We start from the raw sequence: 25349 nt of genomic DNA on the forward strand, positions 1-25349 counted from the left end.
TAACTCAAAATCTTGTGGAAATGGATGTTGAAAACTAAAAATAAACAAATTAAACAATTAAAAATAATTTTGGGAGACAGGTTTTTTTTAACATTGGGAATACGTTGGTTTAAAATTAGGAACATGCTGGCTAAGACTTGGGGGTGGTTGGGTATGGGGGCTCATGGGGTACTCTGTCTTATATTAAACTTTTCTATTATACTTTTGAAGGAAACTAATCTAGGAAATGTTAATATTCAGTATTACCTTTATCTTTTGATTTCCCATTTTTTGTTGTCTATAAATAGCATGATGGAACAGTTAAAATTGATGACATTTCCTCCTAGTGTTTTCCCCCTTCAATGGTAGGAAGATTTTAAAATGTTAGGATTTATGGTGTGAAAATACAGAATAACCAAAATAATGTTACATGTGCCTGAAACATTCTTATCATAGGCAAATAAGGTGGGGTTTAAGTTAGGCTTCAAGTCCTAAAGGAACCTGTCCTTCAAGTCCTAAAGTACCTGACCCTTAAACACTCCTTCCTTTCTTGGGAGTGTGATGATCTCTTATGATCACCCTTATAGTTTTTCCAGTTATAGGTAGATAACTTTTTTTTCCTGTTTCTCCCCTCACTAATTACTATAATTAACCTAGGATGCAGAAGTATCAGCTAGGCAATAGAAACTCAGAACTTGTATGTTGTTAGAATTAAACTAGTTCAGTCACCAGTCTTAAAAATGAACCTACTAGAAAGTCCTAGAAAGGAAAGTAATCTTGCTGTCTTAAGGTTACATGACTAAGTGGTGTAAAAGAGTGATGGCTTTGGAGAAGACTTGAGTCTTAATTCTGTTTCTGACATTCATTAGTTGTATGTCCATGGGCTAGTTACTTAACCTATCTAAGCCCAGTCCCTTTAACTATAAAGGAAAGATTATAATACCTGTACAATCTATGTGGTTTCCATTCGCCTCATATGGGATAATATCTTCAAAGTGCTTTACAAAAGTTACAAATGTAGCATACCTTAGACTTGAATGTAGGTCTTTTTACAAGTTTTTTTTTCTTATTTTTCATAGTGGTGAGTGGGAGAAAGAAAGAAACTTTAAGCTCTTTAAATGTGGTATAGCAAACACAAAAACAAGAGGGGGAGAGGCTGGGACAATGAATTTCTGCACATAGTTGACTTTACTTTCAAATTGACCAGTATAAATAGTTTGGGGGTGGAGGGAATAACTTTTGTTAATATAGCAATAGCAAGATTTGTAAAAAAAAATTCTTTTTAGAAACATTGCTGCCCCCCTCCCTCCTTACTTTAAGAGCTTTATTGCCAGAGGATTTGTTATCTGCTCTATCACTATATTAAAAATCTGCTTGGGAGGAAGTAAAATTGGGATGAAGATTGAATGCCAACTTCAGGATTCATTGCTTTTGCCATCAAAATACTGTCCAAAACATTGTAGCTTAAATGCTCACCATATAGCTATTCATCCCTTACTTTTTAATGCATGGTTTTTTGATCTGGTAAAGCGATATGGCTATGAGGCATGGTATCACAACTTCACATGACATTTAGTGGCTCTTAGTGGGCTGCAATATAATAGTTATAATAATTAGTGTTTGGGAGAAAAGAAAAGAGGTCACTCATCTAGATTGAGGCATAAGATGATCCAAGGGTTTCATGGTTAAAAATAAAGTAATCAAAAATAGCTCCCAGGTTCTGGATGGTCTTTATAGAAGGCTACTGGCAAAGCATGGACACTTTCCTTTCTTCCCACCAGAAATAAAATCACATCGAACAAGAGGATGTGGGTGATTTATTATCTATTCTGGAAACAAATTGTTTTTCAAAGTGGTTGAAAGAATAGTTTCAGCAGCAGACATTTTATAGCCCTGCTAATAACTTGGACATTTTTTGCCTTGGCAGGTGGTACCCTCCAGTTATTTCAATTTGTACTCCTCTGATGATTAGTGATATTGAACAATTTTTCAGATGGTTGGTGATAGTTGGTATTTCTTCTTTTCAGTAATATGTTCATAATGTCTGGCCACTTGTCTGTTGGAATATGACTTAATTTTATTGATATCTTTTTCTTCACCACAGTAATTTCTTGTTATGCCTGCCTTCTCCCTCAATAGATTTTCACTTCAGACTTTTATAAGATACTTTATGCAAAGATTTTTGCAACTCATTCTGTATTCTAGAGTAATTTGAATAAACTTTGACTGTTATCTAAAATGCTAACATCTCTCTTAGTTGTAAAGATTCTGTCAAATGAAAAGTGCTTTTTTTAAATCAAATTTTTATTTTTATTTAAATAAAATCAATTTTAATTTTTACTTAAATCAACAATGTTATGTATACAAAGATTATAAAACTTCTGGTTGTTTGATCTATAGAAAATTGACTCTTTCATCAAGTAGATTAGACATTTCCCGTAATAAAGACCCTAAGTATCAGTTTTAACAATTTGTTCTGAATGGGACTTCAATCCCCCTCCTCCCTTTCCTCTTGGGGTAGCTAGGTGCCTGGTATTAGGAAGACTCCTCTTCCTGAGTTCACATCTGGCCTCAGATACTTAGCTGTGGGACTCTGGGCAAATCACTTAATCCTCTTGGCCTCAGTTTCCTAATCTGTAAAATGAGCTAGAGAAAGAAATGGCAAGCCACTCCAGTATCTTTGACAAGTAAACCCCAAATGGGCCCACAAAGAGTTGGCCATGACTGAATAACAGCAATAAATTTCCCCCCTTAAATCTGGTTTTCATAACATTTGAATGCTTTTGGTCTATAAATGTATATATTAATTGTACAATTATTTCTTTGTTTATATACTCCCATGGTGAATGATATATATATTTTTTCCTAAAGAGTTTGTGTATATGTCTGTGTGTGGGGCTGTACTGGTTTTAATAGGGTATACTTAAATGGATTAGTGATTATCAGAGCTCTGTGACACATATTTCAGTATCTATATACAGTTTGCACATTCTTTTTCCCCTCCCTTTTTCACTTCTCCCCTCAACCTCCTACCATATAAGCTTCTTGAGAAGGACAGGAACTGTTCATTTATTTTTAGTACTCTCCCAGAACGCCATCCTTTATAACAAATAATTAAAAAAATAAGGAAAAAAATTCCACAAAGCCAATGAATATATAGAAAAATCTGATATTATATGCAGTATTCTGCATTGGTGGACTCCTTGCCTTCTCCCTCCACTTTTACAAAGGAGAAAAATAAATACTTGGTTGAATTAAATTAACTAGAGCTCATTCTGTTGCCTTCACTGAACTGTGAGTTACTTTGATTGTTTCTGATTGCTTTCTTATTAGGATTTAGGTTTGGTGAGAAAGATACATGGAAGTACAGACTAAGCAAGAATTATTACTGCTAGAACTCTCTGTCTAAAATTGAGTTTATTCCCTTTACCTCTACCCCTTTTCCTCTTTTTGACATTATTTTTCTGAAATACTGGTCTAGTGTATAATCCAGTCTTTCATATTCTATCTAGTCCTTTAAGAAATTTTTAGTGTTTTTTTTTTCCTAACTATCCAGTCAAGACTCAAAGGTCATCTACTGTAACATCTAACTAAATAGGGCTAGTTTATAAATTATCTGAGGCAAGTAGTCTTCCTGCCTTCACTTGAAGACCTGAATAATACTGCCTACTACCTACCTGTGCCGTATATCTGCTTTTTAGGTAGTTTTAATAGTTAGAATAGTTAGGAATTATTTCATTGTATCTGGCTATAATCTGCCTCTGTGCGACTTTTCAATTATTTTCGAGTAAAATTTTTTTATTTTGGGGGGAAAGTACTGTTGGACAGTCTAAACTTAGAAAGTATGTTCTCAATATTGATGGATTTCAGTGTTTAAATTGACCTCAGTAGTCACTTAGACAAACCCATAACTGGAAAAGTGCTTGAAGACCACTGATGATAGAGAAATCAATATTTCCTGAGGCAGTCCATTTTATTCTTGGATAGCACTAGATATTAGTAAGCTTTTTCTCATACCAAATCTACATTTACCTTTTTGCAGTTTCCTGATTTTGCCTTTGTAGACAAAATAAGTCTAACTTGTCATGGCCCACAGCTCTCAGGTCTCCCTTGGGTCTCCAGCATAAATACTATTACTTTCTTCAATGGATCCTCATGGCAAAGACTTCACCATCATTCTGGTTACACTCTTCTGGGTACTATGAAAATTAACAGTGTCTTTGTCAGCCTGTGGTTGCTACAAGCCAAACCCAATGCTTCATATTTGGTCTGACCAAAACAGGGACTATCCATTTTTTATTACTTGAAGAGAAGCTTGTCTCAGAGGAGCTTTGAGCTAACTTAACTGAAGGTTTCAGAAGGTTGAAGAGCGTATCACTTCCAGTCTTGGCTAACCATCTGAGGCAGATCTAGTTCTGAGGAGCAGCTAGCTAGGTGTCATAGTGAATATTAAGCAAGTGAGTTTCACTTCATTTACCATCTGTGTGGTCCTGGGCAAGTCACTTTCCTTGTCACAGTGGGACTAAAGAATACAATCTTCTTCCTATATAAAGCTAGCTATTATTATCAATAAGTAGCCCCATTTAACTGAAATTGTAAATCAGAAATTATGGTGGACTTCAAATGCCTTACTTGTCTCTTGTCTCTTGTTCTTCATGGAGAAGATTGAGGTATGTGTATTTGAATATACTACATTTAGGTGGATTCAAAACTGAATGACCAGACCCAAAGTCAAATCATAAATAAATCATGTTAACAAGAAGGAATTCATGGTCAAAGAACGGGCAGAGAGCACTACAGAAGAGAAAATGGAAAATTTGATTATGCCAAATCAAAATATTTTTGCACAGACAAAACAAGAGTAGTAAAAAAAAAAAAACACAACTGTGCACTTAGTATGGTGCCTGGCACATGGTAGGTGCCAAATGTTTATGAGTTCCCTAAATGACTCAGTGGTTAGAGTGCTGGGCCTGGAGTCAGTTCAGATCTTGTCTCATACAATGTATGAGCATACATACAGCTGTATGACCTTGGGCAAGTCACTTAAGAACTATTCTTCAGTAGAGTGAGGGTCAAAGGATATGGAGTAGTGGGTTTCAAAAGAAGAAATCTAAGGTATCAACAAACAAAAAATGACTAAATCAGCAGTAGAGATAAAGGCAAATTAAAGTAACTCCTGAGTTCCACCCTCACACCCATCAGATTGGCAAAAATGACAAAAAGGAAAAATGAAAGTTGTTGGAGGACTTTGGGGAAATTTTCATGCTAATGCATGTGAATTGGTCCAGCTCTTCTGGAAAACAATATAGAGAGAGCTCTGGATCCAGTAGTCACTAAATGGCACATACCCATTGACCCAGCAATATCACTACTAGGCCCTTCTCCCCTGTGATTAAAAAAAATTTCTTCCAAGCTCTTTTTGTAGTAGCAAGAACCTGGAATCTAAGGGGAACTCCCATTTTTGAGACATAAATTTGATAAGAGATTGATAAAAGCTGGATTGCAATATGAAAAAAGTTCTAGATAGGCTAGAATGGGCAAAATCTAATAATATTGCACTTAATACCATATTTTGCATTAGACTTGAACTTTTTGGTTTGTGAGTGCAGAATTATGTGCACTAGGGGCAGCCAGGTAGCACAGCTAGTAAGAGCACCGGCTCCAGTGTCAGGATTGACCTGGAGATCGAATCCTGGGCTCAGACACTTAGCACCCACCCAGAAACACCTGGCCGTGTAACCTTGAGCAAGTTACTTAAGCCCAATTGCTTAGGGGTGGCCAGGTGGCACAGCGAGTAAGAGCACCACCGGCTCCAGTGTTGGGACGACCTGAAGATCGAATCCCGGGCTCAGACACTCAGCACCACACCCAGAAATAACTGGCTGTGTAACCTTGAGCAAGTTACCCTGATTGCTTAAAAAAAAAAAAAGAATTATGTGCACCAGGTAGAAGTTGCAAGAGACAGCTTTAGGCTTACAGTTGTAAAGAATTTAAAAGTGCTGGTTTGTGAGTTTTAATTCAAAGGCCAGTATTGTAGAAAGTGCCCTTTTTGGGCTGTGGAATTTGGTTAGATTAATCCTATAGGGAATTGAAATTTGCAGGGTAATGACAGTCATTAGGAGGTTATTTGGGCAGTTAGGTGAAAGATGGATTGGAGAGTTGAGGGAGACCGGTTAGGTGTGATGTATTTAAATGGTAATGAGTGTGGATCTCAGTTGAAGACTGCAGAAGAGTTAAGGAGTAATAGTAGACATATGGACAGAGCAGGTTTCCCTTATTCCCCACCTCTACCCCAAGTAGAGAGATATCTTTGCAAGCCGTATTTCAAATTAGTTGAAGAAATAAGTGGTTGGTGTGGAGATGTGAACTGTCTTCAATGACTCAGAAAGTTTAGCAGTGAGCTATCTATCAATTGAAGGTTTGATTGATAAGGCAGGTGTAGGAAGTTGAGGAGTTAGTTTTGGTGAAGAGGAAAGCTACATCATCTAGGGACCTTGGAGCAAAAGATTGAGTTGTAGAACCTTTGGAGGAGAGCTCACAGCTGAGAATGGCCTCTATCATTGGCAAAGTCAGAAGGTAGGTCATCTGAGAGAATGGGATTAGGGAGGAACGCAGTGGAGTTGGGAGCTGGAGGAAAAGGTTTGCTGTGGTTACCAGTATAGTACTTGATACTATAAGATAAGTAAAGATAAGTAAAGGCAAATGTACAGTGGGTGAGGTTCACTTCAGGTTAGCCTAATCATGCAAGATTTCTATTTGTAGCATTCATCTGGCTTGAGAGTAAGGTACAGAAGGTACTTATTAATAAATGAATGAAATTACATTGACAGCTACATCATTATGATCAAGGACCTATGTGCTAGATGCTGTGGATATAAAGACAAAGAAACAATTCCTGCCCTTCAGGAGCTTACAGTCCATTATGGGAAGGTAGTGGTTCGGGGATAAAATGTGTACAGAAAAAAATTAAACTGAGGAAAATTGAAGAGAAAATAGAACAATGATTGAGTTGTGTAGAATGAGGGAAGGGTTCCCTGAAATAGGACCTTAGTTGATACTAGTAGGAAGAAAGTGTATTCCCCTGTGCCAGGCCCAGTTAGACTGATTTGACAAGAATGTTTGTGAAGGATTGAAGTAGGATTGAAATAAGAGTGGAAAGATTATTGGGAGTCAGATTGTAGAGGGCCGGGTTAGGTAAGGAGTTTGTATTTTTTTTTAATCCTATTGTCAGTGGAGATTCACTGATTTGCTGTTTGAGCAGGGAGTGACTTGCTAAACTGTGACTTAAAATCGCATTGACAATTGTGTGGAGGAAAGATAGGAGAGGAGAGAGGCAGAAATCAAGAAGACCAGATGATAAGGCTGTTAGGGTCAGTAGTCCAAGTGAGAGGGTTTTACACTAGGGTAATCTATGAAGAGAAAGAGAATATAAGAGATAGAGTCAGTGGAACCCTAAAACTTGGAAACTTATCATTAGCTTATCACAAGTAGCATCCTAATGACCCTCATTCATCAGGCCAAGCTTAAAACACTGTTAAGAGTGGAGAAATGTACTGTATATAGGGTGATTTTAACTTTAAAAAAATCTATACTTTCCCAAAAAGCATGACTAATTTCTTTCAGGGTTTCTGATACTCTGGATCCATATTTTGCCTAGTTTAGGAAGGAGATGAGAAGGAGACAAGGTAGTATAGGAAAAGAGAGTTTGAGGAATTAGCTAAAAATAAGCACAATTCTTCAAACCCCACCTCTGCTCTAAAAGATCTGGTATGATGGTAGTCAATTTGACCTTTTCCCTCCTCTGCATTGATGCAGGTCCTAGTGGCTGTGATCTACCTTTTACTCAAAGGCTCTTGTTTTTTATTTATATTGTTAACTTTGTTAGCAGTTTTTGGGGGGAGGTTAGTTATATGATTTTCAATAGATAATGCTGGACTTAGAATCAGATTTCTTAAAAGCCTCTAGATTTTTTTGTGGGCTCTTGGCTATATATGACATTCAGTTTTTCTGTGATAAATTTTCTTGTTTTTCTCTTTCCTTGCCATGATCTTGAATTTTGTTTTGTTTTGATCATCCTTTATGATCTCACTGAAAAGAAAAAAGAATGTAAGAGCCTCCCCTTGTGGCCTTTTAGGATATGGCTGCCAAAGACTTGTAAAAGGAAGCTTGGAAAGGTTTTCCTCAACTGTTGCCATAAATGGATGTTAGTTAACACTTATGAGACTTTAATTTTAAAGTTTCACATTAAAACTTTTGATATATAAGGGATCTGAAACAATGGGTTTGTATAAACTGATAATTTTAAGTTGGAGTTGTATATCAACCTATATAAGTGGACTATTGCAATAATCTTAAAATTTTTTCTTTTTATAAACTTGACAAATATCCATATTCTTATAAAAAGAACAGAAAATGAAGCCATGAATCTCTACTATGTATAGCTTGATTTTTGTGTGTATTTCAAATTTAATATGTTTGAATATTGTACCTTTTTGACCTAATTATAAAAGGCAAAATATATGTTTTGGTTGGTGACCTAGTATCATGCAGACAGATCAGAGTCAAACTAGTGAAGATGAAAACCTTTTTGAGCACAGTTTATGAAAAATGGTTTTGCTTTTAATATGGGTTTTAATTACCTATCAAAATGGGTTCATACTTATGGAGGTAGTATGGAGAAAAATAGCATTTTAAAATAATAGAATGTCAGAGCAGAGTTAACCCTTTTACTTTTACAGATGAAGAAACAGGTCTAGAGAGGTCAAGTGACTTGGAATACTTGCTAGTAGGGTCAAGTTTCAGTGCTATTCTCCTAACTTCTGTGCCAGTGTGGTTCTGCTGTAATATGTTGCCTCCAGTTTTGTAAAATAATTTATGGAACTAAATAATTTCAATGTTAACAAGAACTTATTTTTAGGAAACTAGAAATTAAGTATCTAAGTATTAAATATTTTAAGATTTCATTGTGTTTTCAATAAAAATAAGTGGAAGTAGTCCTGTAGAACATGACATAGTGCATGAAGGAGGACCTGGCTTCAGAGTAGAAAGACCTGGCTTCAGTCTGACATGTATGCTGGCTCTATGACCCTGGGCAAGTCACTTAATGCCCCAGTGCCCCCAGAGAACTCTAAAGAAGCTTTAGTAGAGGGAATTAATGAACTTATACCCTTTAAAATCACAGGTACTGGAACATCCCCCCAGTCCCTCCCCCCCCAACAAACCAACAACAAAAAGAAAGTAGAGAGTTATGGTCATTTAGACAATTAGTGGGCCTTTTTTTCTCCTGGGCCTTTAATGAAACAAGGATAAAACTAAGAGAATTGAGCATTGATCCTTATTTTAGTATGTTTTAAAACTTTTGTTTGGTTTATATGGGATTATGTGTCTGTGGGAGCAATTCTGAAGAGATTGGCTTCATTTTTACCCAGTAAGTAGAGGACTAGTATGGTCAAGGCATATGACCTGTAGCAACAATAGAATTTCTCTAGGCTTCTTATTTGCCAGGCACTGTGCCAAGGGCTTGGGATACAAAGAAAGGTAAAAGACAGTTCGTACTCTCAAGGGTCTCACTGTCAGATGGTGGAGATAACATGCAGACTACTGTGTACAGAGAAAATTTATACAGGATAAATTGAAGCTAGGAAGCAGAGAGGAAGGAGGAAGAATTCAAGGCATGGGTGAAAGACAGTGAAAATGAAGTATTAAATGCTTATAATAGCAAGGAGACTCCTGTATCATTGGATCTGAATACTTGGGTAGGGTAAAGGAAGGAGGGGGTAGGGTATAAGAAGACTGAAAAGGTAGGAAGGGGACATGTTATGGAAGACTTTAGAAGTCCAGTAGGATTCTCCATTTGATCCTGGCGGTAATAGGGAGCCTTCCATTGAAGTATATTCAATAAGAGAGCCACCTGGTTAGAAGATCACTTTTTTTTGCATTTTTTTGGAGGGCAATTGGGGTTAAGTGACTTGCCCAAGGTCACATGGCTAGTTTTTGTGGTAAGTGTCTGAAGCCGGATTTGAACTCAGGTCCTCCTGACTCCAGGGCCGGTGCTCTATTCACTGCGCCACCTAGCTGCCCCAGAAGATCACTTTTGATAACTAAATAGAGTATGGGACTGGAATGGGGAGAGATTTGAGGCCCAGACCCCAGCCTGAGGCTTTTGCAATAATGCAGGTCCGACCTAGGGTGACAGCATTATAAGCAGAGGAAAAAGGGCATATATGAGAGACCTTGAGAAGGTAAAATTGACAGGACTTGGTACAACTTGTTTTATGAATGGCCAGGAGGCCAGCTTCTCTCTCTTGGAGAAGTAGCAAGATGGCTTCAGATCATGTAATTATTGGGCTCAGTAATACCATCTTGTAATATTTGTTTTGGCTACGGTTCTCTTTAAGTACAAATAAGTGTCAATGAGAACTTTTATTTAAGCATACTTGGAATGTACAAAATATTTTAAAAATATCTTTTATTTTTAACAGACTTGTAAAAAAGGCAAAAAAGGTCCTGGAGAAAAGGGGAAAGGTGGAAATGGAGGAGGAAAACCTTCTGGTCCAAATCGAATGAATGGGCATCATCAACAGAATGGAGTGGAAAACATGATGTTGTTTGAAGTAGTCAAAATGGGCAAGAGTGCTATGCAGGTACTATTTAAAATTTCTTCCCTAGTTTTAAAAAAAATCAGTTGTAACCTTTTATGTCCATCCAGGAATTATGTGTCTTAGTTATCTCTTTTTTGAAGTAACAAAATTTAAAAGGAGGAGGCCAGGGAAAGGAAATGGATCTGTACTGCAGTCTTAGTTTTGCTACTTATTAGCTGTGTGATCTGGGGGTTACCTCTCTTAAGGCTCAAGTCCTTATTTGTGAAAATGAGGTGGCTGGACTAGATGATCTCTACAATCCTCTGGTCTTATTTAAAAAAAATAACCTAATTGTTAGGATGGGCAAGAACCTATTCTAGAAAACATCAAGATATAGAGTCATGGTTCTATTATAAATTAAAGAATATGATTAGGATTTTTTTTGGGTCAAAAAATAGACCCACATTTCTTTATGCAGATAATTGTGAAATAATTTACTTGTGTGGAGTTCTTGGCTAAGTGAGATAATGTATATTAATTTGAATATAGGATGTACTCTTCTTCCCCTCCCCCCCCATCAGACTTGTATAAATATAAACTTTTTTTTTTTAAGTTAACTAAGCCTTGTGCTGGGGTGTGAGGGTGTGACTTCAGTATGGACTCCTTTTAAAGGTGTCCTATGAGCTATATTGAAATAATTACTAACTTATTCAGTAAATTGAATTGTCAATTTAGAATGTTAGAACTGAACCCTTGAAGAGCCAACCTTCAAACCTTTAGTTTTAGACAGGAAATTATGGCAGTGCCTTGCCCTATGGTCCTAGTGGGGTATTTTTATGGAAGAATTTTCCACTAATAAATAGTTGAAACTGTGATTAGTTAAATGAAACTCATTTATACACATTTATATACTTATTTATACACATGTAACTAAATTTCTAACTCTTAAATCCATCACCACATTGGTAATCATACTGTTTAAAGTTATCTCATGTCTTCAAGAAGCAACTTTAGATCTAAAGTACAACCAAAATTAGTCTTGAAATACTGTTTGTTTCTGTACTTTAGAAAACATAAATGAAAATATTAGCTTTTAATGTTTTCTTATATTATCAACAAAATTTAGTGTTTTAGAGAACATGGTTCCTGTCCTAGAATTTAACTTTGTTTTAGACTTTCTTTTATTGCAGAGAAAATAGAAGTGTTCTCTTCATTCATTTTGTGTTTCTGAGTATCCCATCTACCAAATTGGATTCTGTCTTTTATTGCTAAAAATATTGTATGAAAATATTTTCAGGTTGGATACTGTGTCTTAATTTTTCACAATAGCAATTGTATCCCCCCCTTCCCCTTTTTCTTTTTAGTACATGTGAAAAGTCAGTGACAATTCTATTTCCTATTTTCTTCTTCAGTCTGTATTGGGTGATTGGATAGAGTAATACAACTAGATCTTCAGAACAGTAACATTATTCCCCTTTTTAGCACATGTGAAAAGTCAATGACAATTCTATTTTCTATTTTTTTCTCCTCCAGTCTGTAGTGGATGATTGGATAGAGTCATATAAACATGACCGGGATATTTCACTTCTTGATCTCATCAACTTCTTTATTCAGTGTTCAGGCTGTAAAGGTAAGACATATATGTATGTATACTGTTCCACATATCACACTAACAAGTGAAATAGCTAAAGTGCTACTATACCTGTAAAAGGAGTGAGAGTAGGGGCAAGGGTTAGCAGTTCTAGAGAGGGTGTTTGTTGTGAGGGGAAATCAGGTGAGACAGTATTGTATTCAATCTGACTACAGCCTACCTTTTCCTTCTACATTCCCTCAAAAAAGAAAGTTTCCTTTTGTTGGGCTTGGAAGAAAGGGAGGAAGGTATAATTCAAAGAGGTATACTACCTCCTCAAGGAAGTCTTCCCTGAACAAAAATTCTTTATCTGCTTAACCCCTCCTTTACTGTCTTTATTCGTCTTCTTTCCCTCCTTCTCCCTACTCCCCCCCCCCCCAAAAAAAAAAAAAAAAAGAAAAGAGAGGAGCTGAAAGTGATCCTCAGATTTTTCTAGGTCAATCATTTAGCAATTATCACACTCTTCTTGTATCTTAGTTATTTGTGTAGGGGTTGTCTCCAGCTCTCTCCCCTTGTATTTTAAGCTCCTTAAGAACTAGTTTCTTTTTTAATCTTTCCTTGTTTCCCTGTTAGAACAACTTCTTAGACTGAGTAAGTACTTAAGGTGCTTAATGAAGCTTCCTTTGAATTGTTAAACTAGCATCATCTTAAATTCTTTATGTTTAGGTTACAGTGAACCTGTGGCTATTGAGAAGTTGAGATGCATTTGGCTCCCTGCACCAACTGCCCCAGAATGTTTTCTAGTTGGTTGTCTCATCAACTTCTTTTGTCAATGCCCTTCTGTCATTTTCCTCTTTTTGTGTTCCCAGTTTTTTGCAGTCACCTAATCTTTTTACTATCTTCAGAATTTAACTTTGTACAAGGAAAGTTAGATAATACATTGCTAAGTTTCCTCATACTTCTAAGTCTATACCTTTGTCCTCATGCCTTAAAAATGGTTCCGATTTAACCTGAGGAGCAAAGATAATAGGTTTTTTTGTGGTGGGTCCTTTTCTCACCTCTGAGGCCTGCTTTTATTTTAAAATAATTTTTTTAATGTTAGCTTCACCTACATTTCCCAATACTTACTTCTCCTAGCCCTTTTCTGTAGAGGCTTTTTCTTATAAGAAAAGAAAAAAGTTCAGCAGTGTATTAGAAAAATTCTTAAGATGTTGTATAGTGTAACAATGTACCTCCCCACCTCTGCAAAGAAGCCAGGAAAAGTAGCACTTCTGATAGCTCCTTAAATCTTACTGAGTTTCACTTGTTTTGTTGCTATTGTTCTTTATGTTTACTTTGTTGTAGTCTTTGTTTCTGCTGTTTTTATGGTTCTAGTTACTCCACTTTGTATCAATTCATGGAAGTCTTGGCTTTGCTTCTCTGGAATCAACATTTTGTCCATTTCTTAAATCAGAGTAATAATCCATTCATGTACCACAGTTTGTTAATACCTTCTAAGTCTTTTGGCATCTATTTTGTTTTCAGTCCTTTGCTACCACAAAAACTGCTACTATGAATATGTTGGTATATATGGACCTATTTGTCATTATGTTCCTTTTATCATTAGGGATTTGAAACGTTTCTTTCATATTGTTAATCAGTTACAATTCTTTTGAATGTTTATTTACATTCTTTGACTGCTTATCTAGTGATTAGAGACTTAAAAATTATTTATTTTAAAGAGGCCTTTTAACATTTTTTTTCTTGCATTCAGGCTCTAGTCCATATTGTTGAGCTTGCCAGAAGTATAATTCTATACCTGGCTTACTTTTTATTCAGAACTTTTGTTGTGCTCTAATTCTAGGCTTGAGTATTATGATTGATATAGAATTATCTATTGCCTTTTGATTGCTTCAGATTCATAAGTATTCTATTTCAGTATATCCCCTACTAAACTCTCATTTTCTTTACAAATTAAATTGTAGGAGTTGTCACAGCCGAAATGTTTAGGCACATGCAGAACTCTGAAATAATTCGAAAGATGACAGAAGAATTTGATGAGGTAACTTAAATATTTTGAGAATGTTATTTGTAGCTATTATTGTTTTGTTCCTGAATTGAATGGTCAGATGTTCTTGGTTTAATCATTATTAAATCAAATTCCCAATGCAAGGTGGAATTTATGGTTTTGTAGGACTGTGTTAGACATTGAGGTACCTGTTTCTTCTTAGGCTTTATTGTTAAAATGCAGAGAACAAATTATCCAAAAATTTAAATGCAAAATGATCCTATATAAATTGGAAGTGTCTCCCTTTTGAAAAACCAGTTTTCTTGTTTTTGTTTTTACTTTAAAAGACATTTAGTTTTCAGGTGTGGCCTATATTTATTCTAATAGTTTATTTAAATATTCCAATTTTATGATAATTTTAGAAAAGCTGATCATTAAATTAAATACACAAATTGAACTACTAACACATACTTTAACCATTACTTTGCACATTAAATATGTACTATTTGCCAACATTAATTTCTTAGGAAAATTTTTTTTTCTTTTTGGTACCATTTTATGGTCAACATTTGGGCTTTGTTCATCAGAAGGAAGAATAAAATCTAAAATTTTTGTTTACTAAGTTAATTTTATAATTCAGAGTTTGAAAAATAGTTACTTTAGCTTAATTGTTAAGACATACTTTTTATTAAAGTAGTAAGATTTTGGTCTTTATGGTTTAACCCTTCAGTCATGGTATTCTACTGTGAAATTTCCATTCAGGTGTATGTAGGGATAAAAACAGCTGATTAGTGTTTGAGAGCTGGCCAGCACAACCTTTAACAGTTCCCTCATTTGGTATTACTAAATTAAAAAATAAACCTGATAAACGTGAAGAAAAAGTGTTTTCTCTGTTATCATTTATCACAAATATGTAACCATCTTAGCTAGTTCTTAACTTTATGTCCTCCAAAGACATTGGCTTTGCTTTCTAATGAGGGGATACAGTTGATTTTGAGATTCATTTGCCTAAATTCTGGAGATGGAGTTAATAAAAACATCTAAAAGCTAGTCAGGCAAAAAGTTCGAAATATCTAAGCAAGTCAATATTTCCAAATCAGTTACCCAGTAGTTGACAAAATAATCAAGGCTGATTTTTTAAAACTTAATTTCATCTTTAATATTAGGTTTTACGTGTGTTAATTAAAAGAGAAATAATAATTAAAATAAAAGAGAAATCCTGATTTAGATAATTTAGATTTAGAAAAATTTAGATATTTTAAATGTTTCTTTGACCTTTGATTCCATTATTACATGTATTCCATTTGTATATCTTTACCAGTCTTTAACAGTCACTGTGATCAGCTAGTTTACTCTATAGTGAGTTTAGTGATAATCTTTTCTGAACGTAGGTAAGATTGTTTCTTGGGAAATGATCATTCAGTGCATCATTGACCCCTTTGCCTTTAGTTAGCCAGGTAGAGCTTATGATGCAGTGCTGGTATTGCCAGATGAACTTCATGGTTACTGCTGTGCCATGAGGGGACAACAGATCTGGACTTGAATAAAAATTAGATTAACTACTGTTTGTAATGAGTTTAGATGACATTCTAGATGAATTAAAGTAGGCTAATTAATAGTTATTCCAAAAAGGGGGGAAAAATTAAGGCCTTCAGTTGCCAAAGATTAAGGATTTTTTCTAAAATACCTTAAAAACAATTCTGATGAAGATACTTTAGAAGTTACTGAGCCGCATTCCTAGTATTTTCATTTTGAAATACTATATGCATAACTGAACCTTTTCTTAGTGCAAAATATCTTCAGTTATTGACATTTTAAATGGAGTTGGTCACACCTTAGGTTTTTCTTCATAGTATGTAGTACATGTTCTAAAATCAAATGATTAAATTTAATGTATCATTGAAGATCCCTTTTGTTTGTAGTGAAATCCTGAGGAAAGAGGGAATTGACTGTTAAATTAGCTATTACCATTATCTGCAGCCACTGTGCTTTCCTTGCCAAAAATTGGCATTTGGGTGGTAGTCCTAGTTTTTCTGTTGTGGTTTTTTATGCTTTTAAAATGCAGTGCTTGATTGAACTGAAAATTCTTTTGGATGAAGCTATAATGTCATGCTATTATATTGTACTCCTTTAACTGAAATGTCAGGGTTTTTTTTTCCATTTTTCTTTTTTATTGCAAACTTGAAAATCATTTCTTTATCCAAAGAAGAACAGAAAAGAGGATTGTATATGGCACTGTGAACTTCTGTTGTGTAGTTAGTGTTATTCTTCAGTGAAGCAAACTCTTGAGACACACAGATGTGGGTTAGATAGGAACGTCATAAAAGTCCATATGGACAGAATTCTGTAGTTCCTTCCATGCTGGTGTCAGTTGATACAGACACTTTTTATTTTAAGCCTCTCTAAGCATATGAACTATGACTATAATGTGAGAAGAAAATTTTATTTCATATTACCATTGTAAATGTCACAGTCAATTGTACAGTTAGCATTTTTTTTGCTTATTCTGCTATTTTAAAGCTTAATTGCTATACTATATCTGAGTTAATAGTAGATGATGGCCACTTGGGTTTATTAATGCTGCATAGTTTTTACCTTCTCCTTTTGAATACTCATATGAAAGCTAGAACTGTTTCCAAGGTAAAAAGACTTCCTTCCTCACAATCCTTTACTTCCCCTAATATTCCTTGTTTTGGTTTCAATGCATTCAGAAGGTAAGGTGTATCTTTGTTAATGTTTATTACACACGTAACATTTTTCTTTGTCAATATTTGCAAAGAAATTAATGTTTTAAAATTTTATTTTAGGATAGTGGAGATTATCCACTCACCATGGCTGGTCCTCAGTGGAAGAAATTCAAATCCAGTTTTTGTGAATTTATTGGTGTATTAGTGAGGCAATGTCAATATAGTATCATATATGATGAGTACATGATGGATACAGTCATTTCACTGCTTACAGGATTGTCTGACTCTCAAGTCAGGGCATTTCGACATACCAGCACCTTGGCAGGTTAGCATTTTCTAATTCTTTCTTATGTGCAGCTTTGTAAGGTAAGATAAATGGTTCAATAAGGCATAAACTGACTTATTGTCAGGTTAATTTTATTTAGAATCTTGTCATTACTAGAAGGCCTCTTCTACTATACTAGTTACTGGGCCCTGGGCTGATAAATACTATGGCAGGTTATAGACAGTTTGTGAGAACCCTTGATTTCCTTAGTGGGTAATGCTTTATTATGATGGTGATATTTTTTTAAGTTTAGCTTTTTTATAAATAGCCAGGGGCCATGGCACAGGCTAGAGTGTGATATGAGAGGGAGCCAAGTAGAGAGAACAAAGCTTAATTCTTTCCTTAGAGCCCCATCAATTGCAGCATTGGGAAACCCCTTGCATAGTAGACTTTGATCTTAGGGGATTTATAGCACTGGTTACTACCTCATTGTCTGTTCTTACAGGTTAGAAGTAACACCCTTCTTTTTGTTCAGAAATTTAAAATTCTCTTAATCTGTTCTTCTTAATAATACTTCTATTTAGGGGCAGCTAGGTGAATAGAGCATCGATCCTGCTGGAGTCAGGAGGACCTGGGTTCAAATCCAGTCTCATATACTTGACACATACTAGCTGTGTGACTTTGGGCAAATTACCAATAGTCTTGCCTTCTCCCTCCAAAAAAATACTTCTATTTATAGTGCCCCTTATTTGAAGAGATAGAATGTATAAATTGTAAAGAAAATATTATGCTCTTATCTAATAGATTTTTGTAGGGACTAAGTCATTAATTACATTCCAACTATAGAGTATATAGTCTAAAGTTTTTACAACTTTTACTATCATCAACTTTAATCAGTTTAATATCATAATTTTTTTGAAGTTTAAGCACATTTATTTTGCTGTCTTATGAAGTATCTTTTATTTTAAGTTACTTTGAAATGGGGGAATCTAGCCTTTATGTGTCGTTGATAATAAACTTGCCTCCTTTATCATCAGAGTAGGCATTTTGTTGTGTTTGCACATGGGCTGAATCTGACAGAGACTAGGGTTCATCAAATATAGCACCAGATGATCTGATCTCCTTTATTACATATTACTTTGTCCTTCAAATGATATTCTTTAAAATGTTTCTGAGAATAAAAGTTCTTTTTTTTTTAAGTTTCTGAGAATAGCTTGTGAAAGCTTGTCATTAAAATTCCAGTTAAAGAAAGGCTGCAAAAGTATTTGTCAAATCACTTTTTTGATGATTTGTGTAAATTCCATTACTTCATTTGATCTAGCAACTTTTTTTTCCTTACCCATCAGCTTCAGCTTTTATGTGATTATTTAATGAAGCACAGTACCTGCTGGGATTTTTTTTTTGAAGATGCAGACACACTCATGCACTTTTATTTTTTGTTGTTGGTGGTTGGAGTGAGTAGTGCGATGGCTGACCTATGATTTCCTTAGTATACGGAACACCCAGTAATGATGCTCTGCCAATGCAGATCTGCGGGTTTAGAACCTTACTGTGGGACTCTATCAATGTGACTTGCCCAGGGTGACACAGCCATCATGGGTCAGAGAAGAATTAAGCCTTCCAAACCTTTTTGGGTGGCTCTCTATCCACTATCATGCTCTCACAAAACTGGAACCTAGACTTTTAGTTTTTCTTGTAGAGTAGACTTCATTGTAAAGAACATCAGTTTTGAAAGGCCACATCCTTCAAAAGATGTGTTGTTAGTTATATAATGGAACAGACAATTCTGAGTATAGTTGTGGCAGCTGCCACCTGAACTTTGTCATTTTTTTCATGTGAATAATAGGTTTGAACTTACCTTAAAAAGACCTAAAATTGTTGTTCTTTGCTTCTGATTCTTCTTTCTTAAAAAATAGCTATGAAGTTGATGACAGCGTTGGTGAATGTGGCGTTAAATCTTAGCATTAACATGGACAATACACAGAGGCAGTATGAAGCAGAGCGGAATAAAATGATTGGAAAGCGAGCAAATGATAGACTGGAACTTTTGCTGCAAAAGAGGAAAGAGGTAAATGGGTAACAGTATGGTTAGCTGTCAGTACATTTCTGTCAGGCATAGGCAATATTTAACTAACTCACTGGCACTGAATTATTCATCTAACTTTGCTAACTCCTTTTTCCCAGACATAAAATGAATTACTTCAAATTTTATGTAATTCAGGATTTAGTTTAACAACTAAAATAATGATTTTTAAATTTCTTAGAAAATAGAGATGTGTTTTTTTGTTTTGTTTTGTTTTTTTGCATCATTTTGGTCTAGTTGAAAGGCTATACACTCAAAGTGTGAAGTTTTTCAGTCAAGCATTTTCACTATACAGGATACATTTTTTTCAGTGACTACATTTGAAAAGCAAAATTGAGTGTAATTGCAGGACACATTTGTATGACAATAAACTTTTTCTCAGTGAGGAGCAATGTTATGGGCTGTCCCCCATCCCCTCCAAGAAAAGATCTTTTGTATTTTTGGAATATACATTTTATTGAGTGTTGTGTTTATGCTTTTAGCTTCAAGAAAATCAAGATGAAATAGAGAATATGATGAATGCCATATTTAAAGGAGTCTTTGTACATAGATACCGGTAAGTCAAGTCTTTCTTCTGTAGCCAGGGGGAGCATATTGAGGGGAGGGTGGTTGGAGCTGAAACCAGGTCATGTTTTGTTGTGGGCACTGTTTATTTTTATGCTATTTGTAATTGGCGTGGTATTTATTACTATGGTATATATGTAGAGGACACCAAGTAATACTTGTTGAATGGGCATAGATTTTGTTACAGTATTATTAGTAGGTGTAACTCTCTTATTTTTTATTCAGTGATGCTATAGCAGAAATTCGTGCTATTTGTATCGAAGAGATTGGAATATGGATGAAAATGTACAGTGATGCCTTTCTTAATGACAGCTATTTAAAATATGTTGGGTGGACTATGCATGATAAGGTAAGTTGTTCATAATAAGCTCTTTGGATCCAACATGCAGATGCACCAGGTGTCTTAGGCATTATCCCTTATATTTTTTGACAATATATGTCTGCCTCTTTAATTATTTTCAAATTGCATTTCATGGAATTCTTTGGATTTGGGGAGAACTAATTACTCCTCTTATACCTTTAAGTATTTCAGACATTTGTCTTTATAAGGACTTAGACCACGAGGTATGGAAAGACTATTTATAGCTTTAAAGATGAATTCCCTGAATGATGTAGAGGGATACTATACATTGGCATATAGACATGACCTAGCTATGTATATATAAAATAATATGTGCCAACTACATTTAAGTAAAATAAGCTGTACAAAGGGCAAAATTACTTTTATATGGCTTACCTCAAATGTTATTTTCACTGTATTTGTATAGGTTAAGATTTCACTGACATCTAAGGGCAACTAGGCATATATAGCACCTTTCATGCCATTAGAGACATAAATGGTAGTTTTTTTATAGGGTGGGAAATGATTCTTGATAGTATGTGCAACGTTATTTTATGCACATCAATAATAATAATCCAAAGGCATTCATGTAACCTTAGGATTATGTTAATTTTTCATTTCTCCATTGCTAAGTATCACAAAAGAATTAAGTGAAAAATTGGTTTTATAGAAGATCTAGGTTTCTGAATTTTTTTTTCTGCTGGCTAGTTTCCATTTTAGTTGACAATATTATGTACCTTGAAGATTAAAATGTGAAATTAAGTATACTTTTAATCTGTCTTTCAATTTTATTTAGCAAGGGGAGGTAAGACTAAAATGTCTTACTGCACTGCAAGGGCTTTATTATAATAAGGAGCTTAATTCCAAACTGGAGCTCTTCACCAGTCGATTCAAGGTTAGTAGTATTGGATATTGTCAAGAAAATTGCCTATATTTTAACCTGACTTTTATTTATTCATATTCCCTTTCCTTTTAAATATACTTTATTTTCTGTTCTTAGGATAGAATTGTTTCCATGACCCTTGATAAAGAATATGACGTTGCAGTGCAAGCAATAAAATTACTCACTCTTGTTTTACAGTAAGTAACTACATTTATTGCATAAATATGTATGTGTAGACATATTCAAAGAGATGAGTCACAATTAGCTTGCTTATGTTTATTACTTATTAGTCTCAAACTTGATTAAAAAGTTGAAAATCAGCTAACATTATTTAATGCCTACTATGTACATGGTATCACCTTAGGCATTTGGTGTACTTAGAGAAAAACAAAAGCATTCTTTTAGGGAGCTGGCGGTGGGGTCAGGTTGGTGATGGGTGCATATTGTCTGTAACTGAATCACTAAATAAAAGGTATTTTGAGTCTATAGAAGGATTTCAGGAAAGAATTTGTGGTGGAGACTGGTACCTGAGCTGAGTACTTGTGTAGGGGTTACATTCCACTTATGGGGAATTTGAGGCTTTAGGGAATATGTGGAGGGAGTATAAGTCTGCAAAGGTAGGATCCTTCAAGCCAGAGTGTGAAGGGTCTACACTGGCAGGCTAAGGAGTCCATATTTATCCTAGATTCTGTCTGGAGCCACTTAAGACTTGAGTATGGGAATGATATGCTTAGATCTTTGCTTTAGGAGGATTATTTTGGCTGATATGTGCAAATCCATGAATTTTGAAACTCAACCAAATAAGAGACTTTTATTAGTCTAGGAAGTAGGCTAAACTATGGTAATGATTGTTTATGGAGAGAGGGGTATATGAGACAGAATCAATAAGATTTGACCCCAGGATATGTAGGGTTGAAAGGGAGAGAGGCAGGATTCTATGATGACTGAGGCTATGAACCTGAGAGAATTTTGGTGTCTACAATAGAAATAGAAAAGTTTTCAGCATATGCTAATTATTTAGAGTAAATGGTGAGTATAATTTTTCAATATTTTGGATTTGAAATGTTGACCAGACATCTTGGTGGAGATCTCCTCTATCTAATTAGTGCTATATGATTAGAATTGTTTTGAAAAATCAGAGATTATAGAGGATGATTGAACCTGTGAGTAGTTGAGATCATCAAGAAATAGAGTAGAGAAAGAATAGGGGTGGCTAGGTGGCACAGTGAATAGAGCACCAGCCCTGGAGTCAGGAGGTCCTGAGTTCAAATATGGTCTCAGGCACTTAACACAAAAACTAGCCATGTGTTCTTGGGCAAGTCACTTAACCCCAACTGCCTTCCAAAAAGAAAAAATAAATAAATAAAAAAAATAGAAAGCATAGAACGTGGCCTAACTTCTCTGCTGACTCCCAGTAAGTATTGCTTCTCCAATGTCCTGTAGGACATCTCAAACTGGATATCTGGTAAACAGCTTGAACTCAGCATGTCCAAAATTGAACTCGTTATCTTTCCAGCAAATCTTCACCTCTTCTTGTAAAGTGCACTACTATCCTCCCAGTCATATCACCGAGGTATCATCTTAGACTCCTTACTCTCTCACATCCCTCATATTTAATCTGTTTCCAAGGTCTCTTTATTTTTGCCTTCGTGACATTTCTTACATAGTCCTCTTCTCTGCTCACACTGCCACCACCTGGATTCTTCATCATTCCATCATCCCATGCCTTCTTGCTGTTCCATGCATTATACATTCCATCTCCCAACTCAGGACATTTTCCCTGTCTTCTGAGCTAGGAATGCTCTGCCTCCTGGCTTCCTTCAAGTCTCATTTAAAGTCTTTCTTCAAGAAGCCTTTCTCTCTCCCCCTTTGGGGTCTTCACTCTAAGATCAACTCCAATTTGTCCTGTATTAACTATTTTGCAAATACTTGTTTGCCTGTTGTTTCTCCAGTTAGACTGGGCTCCTTGAGAATAGGGTCTGTCTTTTGTCTTTCTTCTCTGCCCTTTCCTGCTGCCCAAATTCTGCAGTCTGCCTAGGTTCTCTCAAGTCCAGATAAATAAAATTCCATATTCTCTAAGAAACCTTTCCCAGTCTCACTTAATGTTAGTTCCTTTCCTCTGTGGATTATATTTATTTCATCCTGTACGTACACACACACACACACACACACACACACACACACACACACACACACACGAGTTAGCCATGTATATATAGTTTGCATATTGTCTTCTCTCATTAGACTGTAATATTGACTTTCTTTGTATTTGAGCTCCCCCCCACAGCATATGTTAGTTATTGTTTGATATTCTTTAAAAAGTTGATGATGGACAAAATTCATTTATCATTAGAGTTTAGTTTGATTAGATTTATCCTTTCATTAAAGAAGTTGCTGTCTATATAGGAGTTCTAACCAGATATAGAAAACATCTGGAAGCTTGTGGTTATTGTAATACTCTACAGTAGTGCAAGAACTGTTCAACTCCCTTGGCCCTGTAGACCCAGCCAGGACAGGATGAGTTAATGTTTGCAGAAAATTAAACAGTAATTGTACTTTTGAACCAAAAACATTCATAATGTATAAACTGACCTTATTTTCCCCCCCCTTGCCTTTAATTTGAAAGGGTTTATAAAATTTCATATACTCATAAACGAAGAAATACAATTACATAGATTCTTTTCCTATGTGCCTTTTTGAAAGTTGCTGTACCCTCAATAGCACAGCACCATACTAGGTGCTTAGTAGCTTTAGTTTAGAGCTGTCACCTAGGCTTAGGGAGTAGTGCATGCATGAAGGTTCTGCAAAGAAGACTGACCAAGAAATATCTAATTAGGGATGGAGAGTGCAACTAGGGAATGAGAGAAGTGGTTAGTAGTGTCAAAAGCTTCAGGGAAGTCAAGGAGAATGAATACTAAGAAAGGGGGGAAAATCAATTTCTAACTTTTGAGAGAGCAATTTCAGTAAAGGGGTATAATCAGAACCCAGATTGGAGAGGAGAGGGAAGTGAACATGTAGTGACAAAATAGAGGTAACAGATGTAGGTGGCCCGTTCTAGTAGTTTGTCATCAACGAGTAGAGGTAAGATAGCAGATTTTGGGGCACGGTAGGCAGGCTCCTGGGAGGGAATTGCATATCTTTTTGTGCAGCAGGAATTGAAGCAAAAGAAAGGGAGAGATTCGGGGTGTGGGATGCAGGGAGTGAGCTCACAGGCCATCTCCTAGAAGGTACACATTAAAAGGTTGGACTTGGCAAGGAGAAAAAACAGACTAGTGGAGTGGCTGAGGTTAGAAGATGTACGAAAGAGGAGATTATGGTGCTTTGCATCTCCTGATGCTCAAGTTTTCTCAATTGAGTTAGGGGAATAGATGATGGAGTCAGCTAAGGGAAAAAACAACCATTGCTATTTGGAAGTTGAATGAATTTTATCAGGAGGTACCGAGTTTCTCTTATTGTATTAGATAGCTTGTCATTGATAGTATAGAGAGAATTAGCATGGTTAAGTCTAGTTAGCTTCTGAGGTTCCTTACAAATTTGAGAAGTCATCATCTTTGAAAAGCAACTTAATGAAACTTCATGGACTGGGCATTAAGGCCTCAGATAGTTAAATGATTGAGTATACTAAGATTTAAGAGAAAACTTATGAGGTCATATGTTAAAGTTTAGTGGTAGTAAATTGAAAATAGTGACTATCACTTGAGGAGTAATCGAAATATAAATATGTTGGAAAATGTGAAGTTCTGAGAAATATTCCTAAACTTGAATGAACTGATAATGGAAAGAAATCAATAGCAAGGAAAACAAATTATATAATGATTACAGTAATGTGAATGGAAACTGTTCTGAAAGGCAGCTGAACTCAGTTTAATTGGTAGGATGGATAAGAAGACTCTGAACTGGCTCACTTAGCTGCTTTTCTTTGGGAGAAGGTTCGCTACGGAGTTGGGAATATTGGGAAGTGATTAACAAAAGCTACATGTAAAACATCATAGTGGTAGTCTTTTTCAAACATTGTTTTCTCAATAGTCTCTTCCTCCTTCTACTTCCTTGTGACAAAGAATAAAAGCCAAGTGTGCACATTCTGCAGCTTCCTATCTCTACCAAAAAGGGATGTGCTTGCTTATATTTTCTTTTAGGCCACGTTTGCGCAGCATCCAGTTCCCTTTGTTTTGTTGTTTTCTTCGTGTTGTGTGTATGTTTGTGCTTCTGGTTTCTATGATTTTAGTAGGAAGTCTTGCCATATTTTCATATTCATAATTACTTTTTTTTTTTCCTGAGCTCATGTTTTATTTCAAGAACTGTACATCACGTGCTATGTTGATAGCAGGTCCTTTAGCCAGGGAACTTGATGATTGACAAAGTGTACACACACACACACACACACACACACACACACACACACACACACACA

The 25349-nt window shown here is 35.6% G+C and overlaps 1 protein-coding gene and 1 pseudogene across 2 annotated transcripts in view; one reads left to right on the top strand and one right to left on the bottom strand.

Annotated features, from left to right (window-relative positions):
* The window catches only part of STAG2 (STAG2 cohesin complex component), a 135771-nt gene that overhangs the window by 64321 nt on the left and 46101 nt on the right, over nt 1–25349 (top strand). For both annotated transcript variants that reach the window (XM_069074037.1, XM_069074036.1), the window contains exons 4-12: nt 10461–10622; nt 12093–12189; nt 14094–14170; nt 16924–17128; nt 18985–19136; nt 19634–19707; nt 19941–20064; nt 20852–20950; nt 21056–21135. In XM_069074037.1, coding sequence (XP_068930138.1) covers nt 10461–10622; nt 12093–12189; nt 14094–14170; nt 16924–17128; nt 18985–19136; nt 19634–19707; nt 19941–20064; nt 20852–20950; nt 21056–21135 — 1070 coding nt within the window. The remainder of the gene's footprint in view (nt 1–10460; nt 10623–12092; nt 12190–14093; nt 14171–16923; nt 17129–18984; nt 19137–19633; nt 19708–19940; nt 20065–20851; nt 20951–21055; nt 21136–25349) is intronic.
* Nucleotides 25335–25349, bottom strand: part of LOC138150639 (ATP synthase membrane subunit K, mitochondrial pseudogene) — a 947-nt pseudogene continuing 932 nt past the window's right edge.

Source organism: Petaurus breviceps, unplaced genomic scaffold (genome assembly GCF_028583685.1).
Source record: "Petaurus breviceps papuanus isolate PSGF00001 unplaced genomic scaffold, PetGlider_PUasm1.0 90881, whole genome shotgun sequence".
NCBI classification, from domain to species: domain Eukaryota; kingdom Metazoa; phylum Chordata; class Mammalia; order Diprotodontia; family Petauridae; genus Petaurus; species Petaurus breviceps.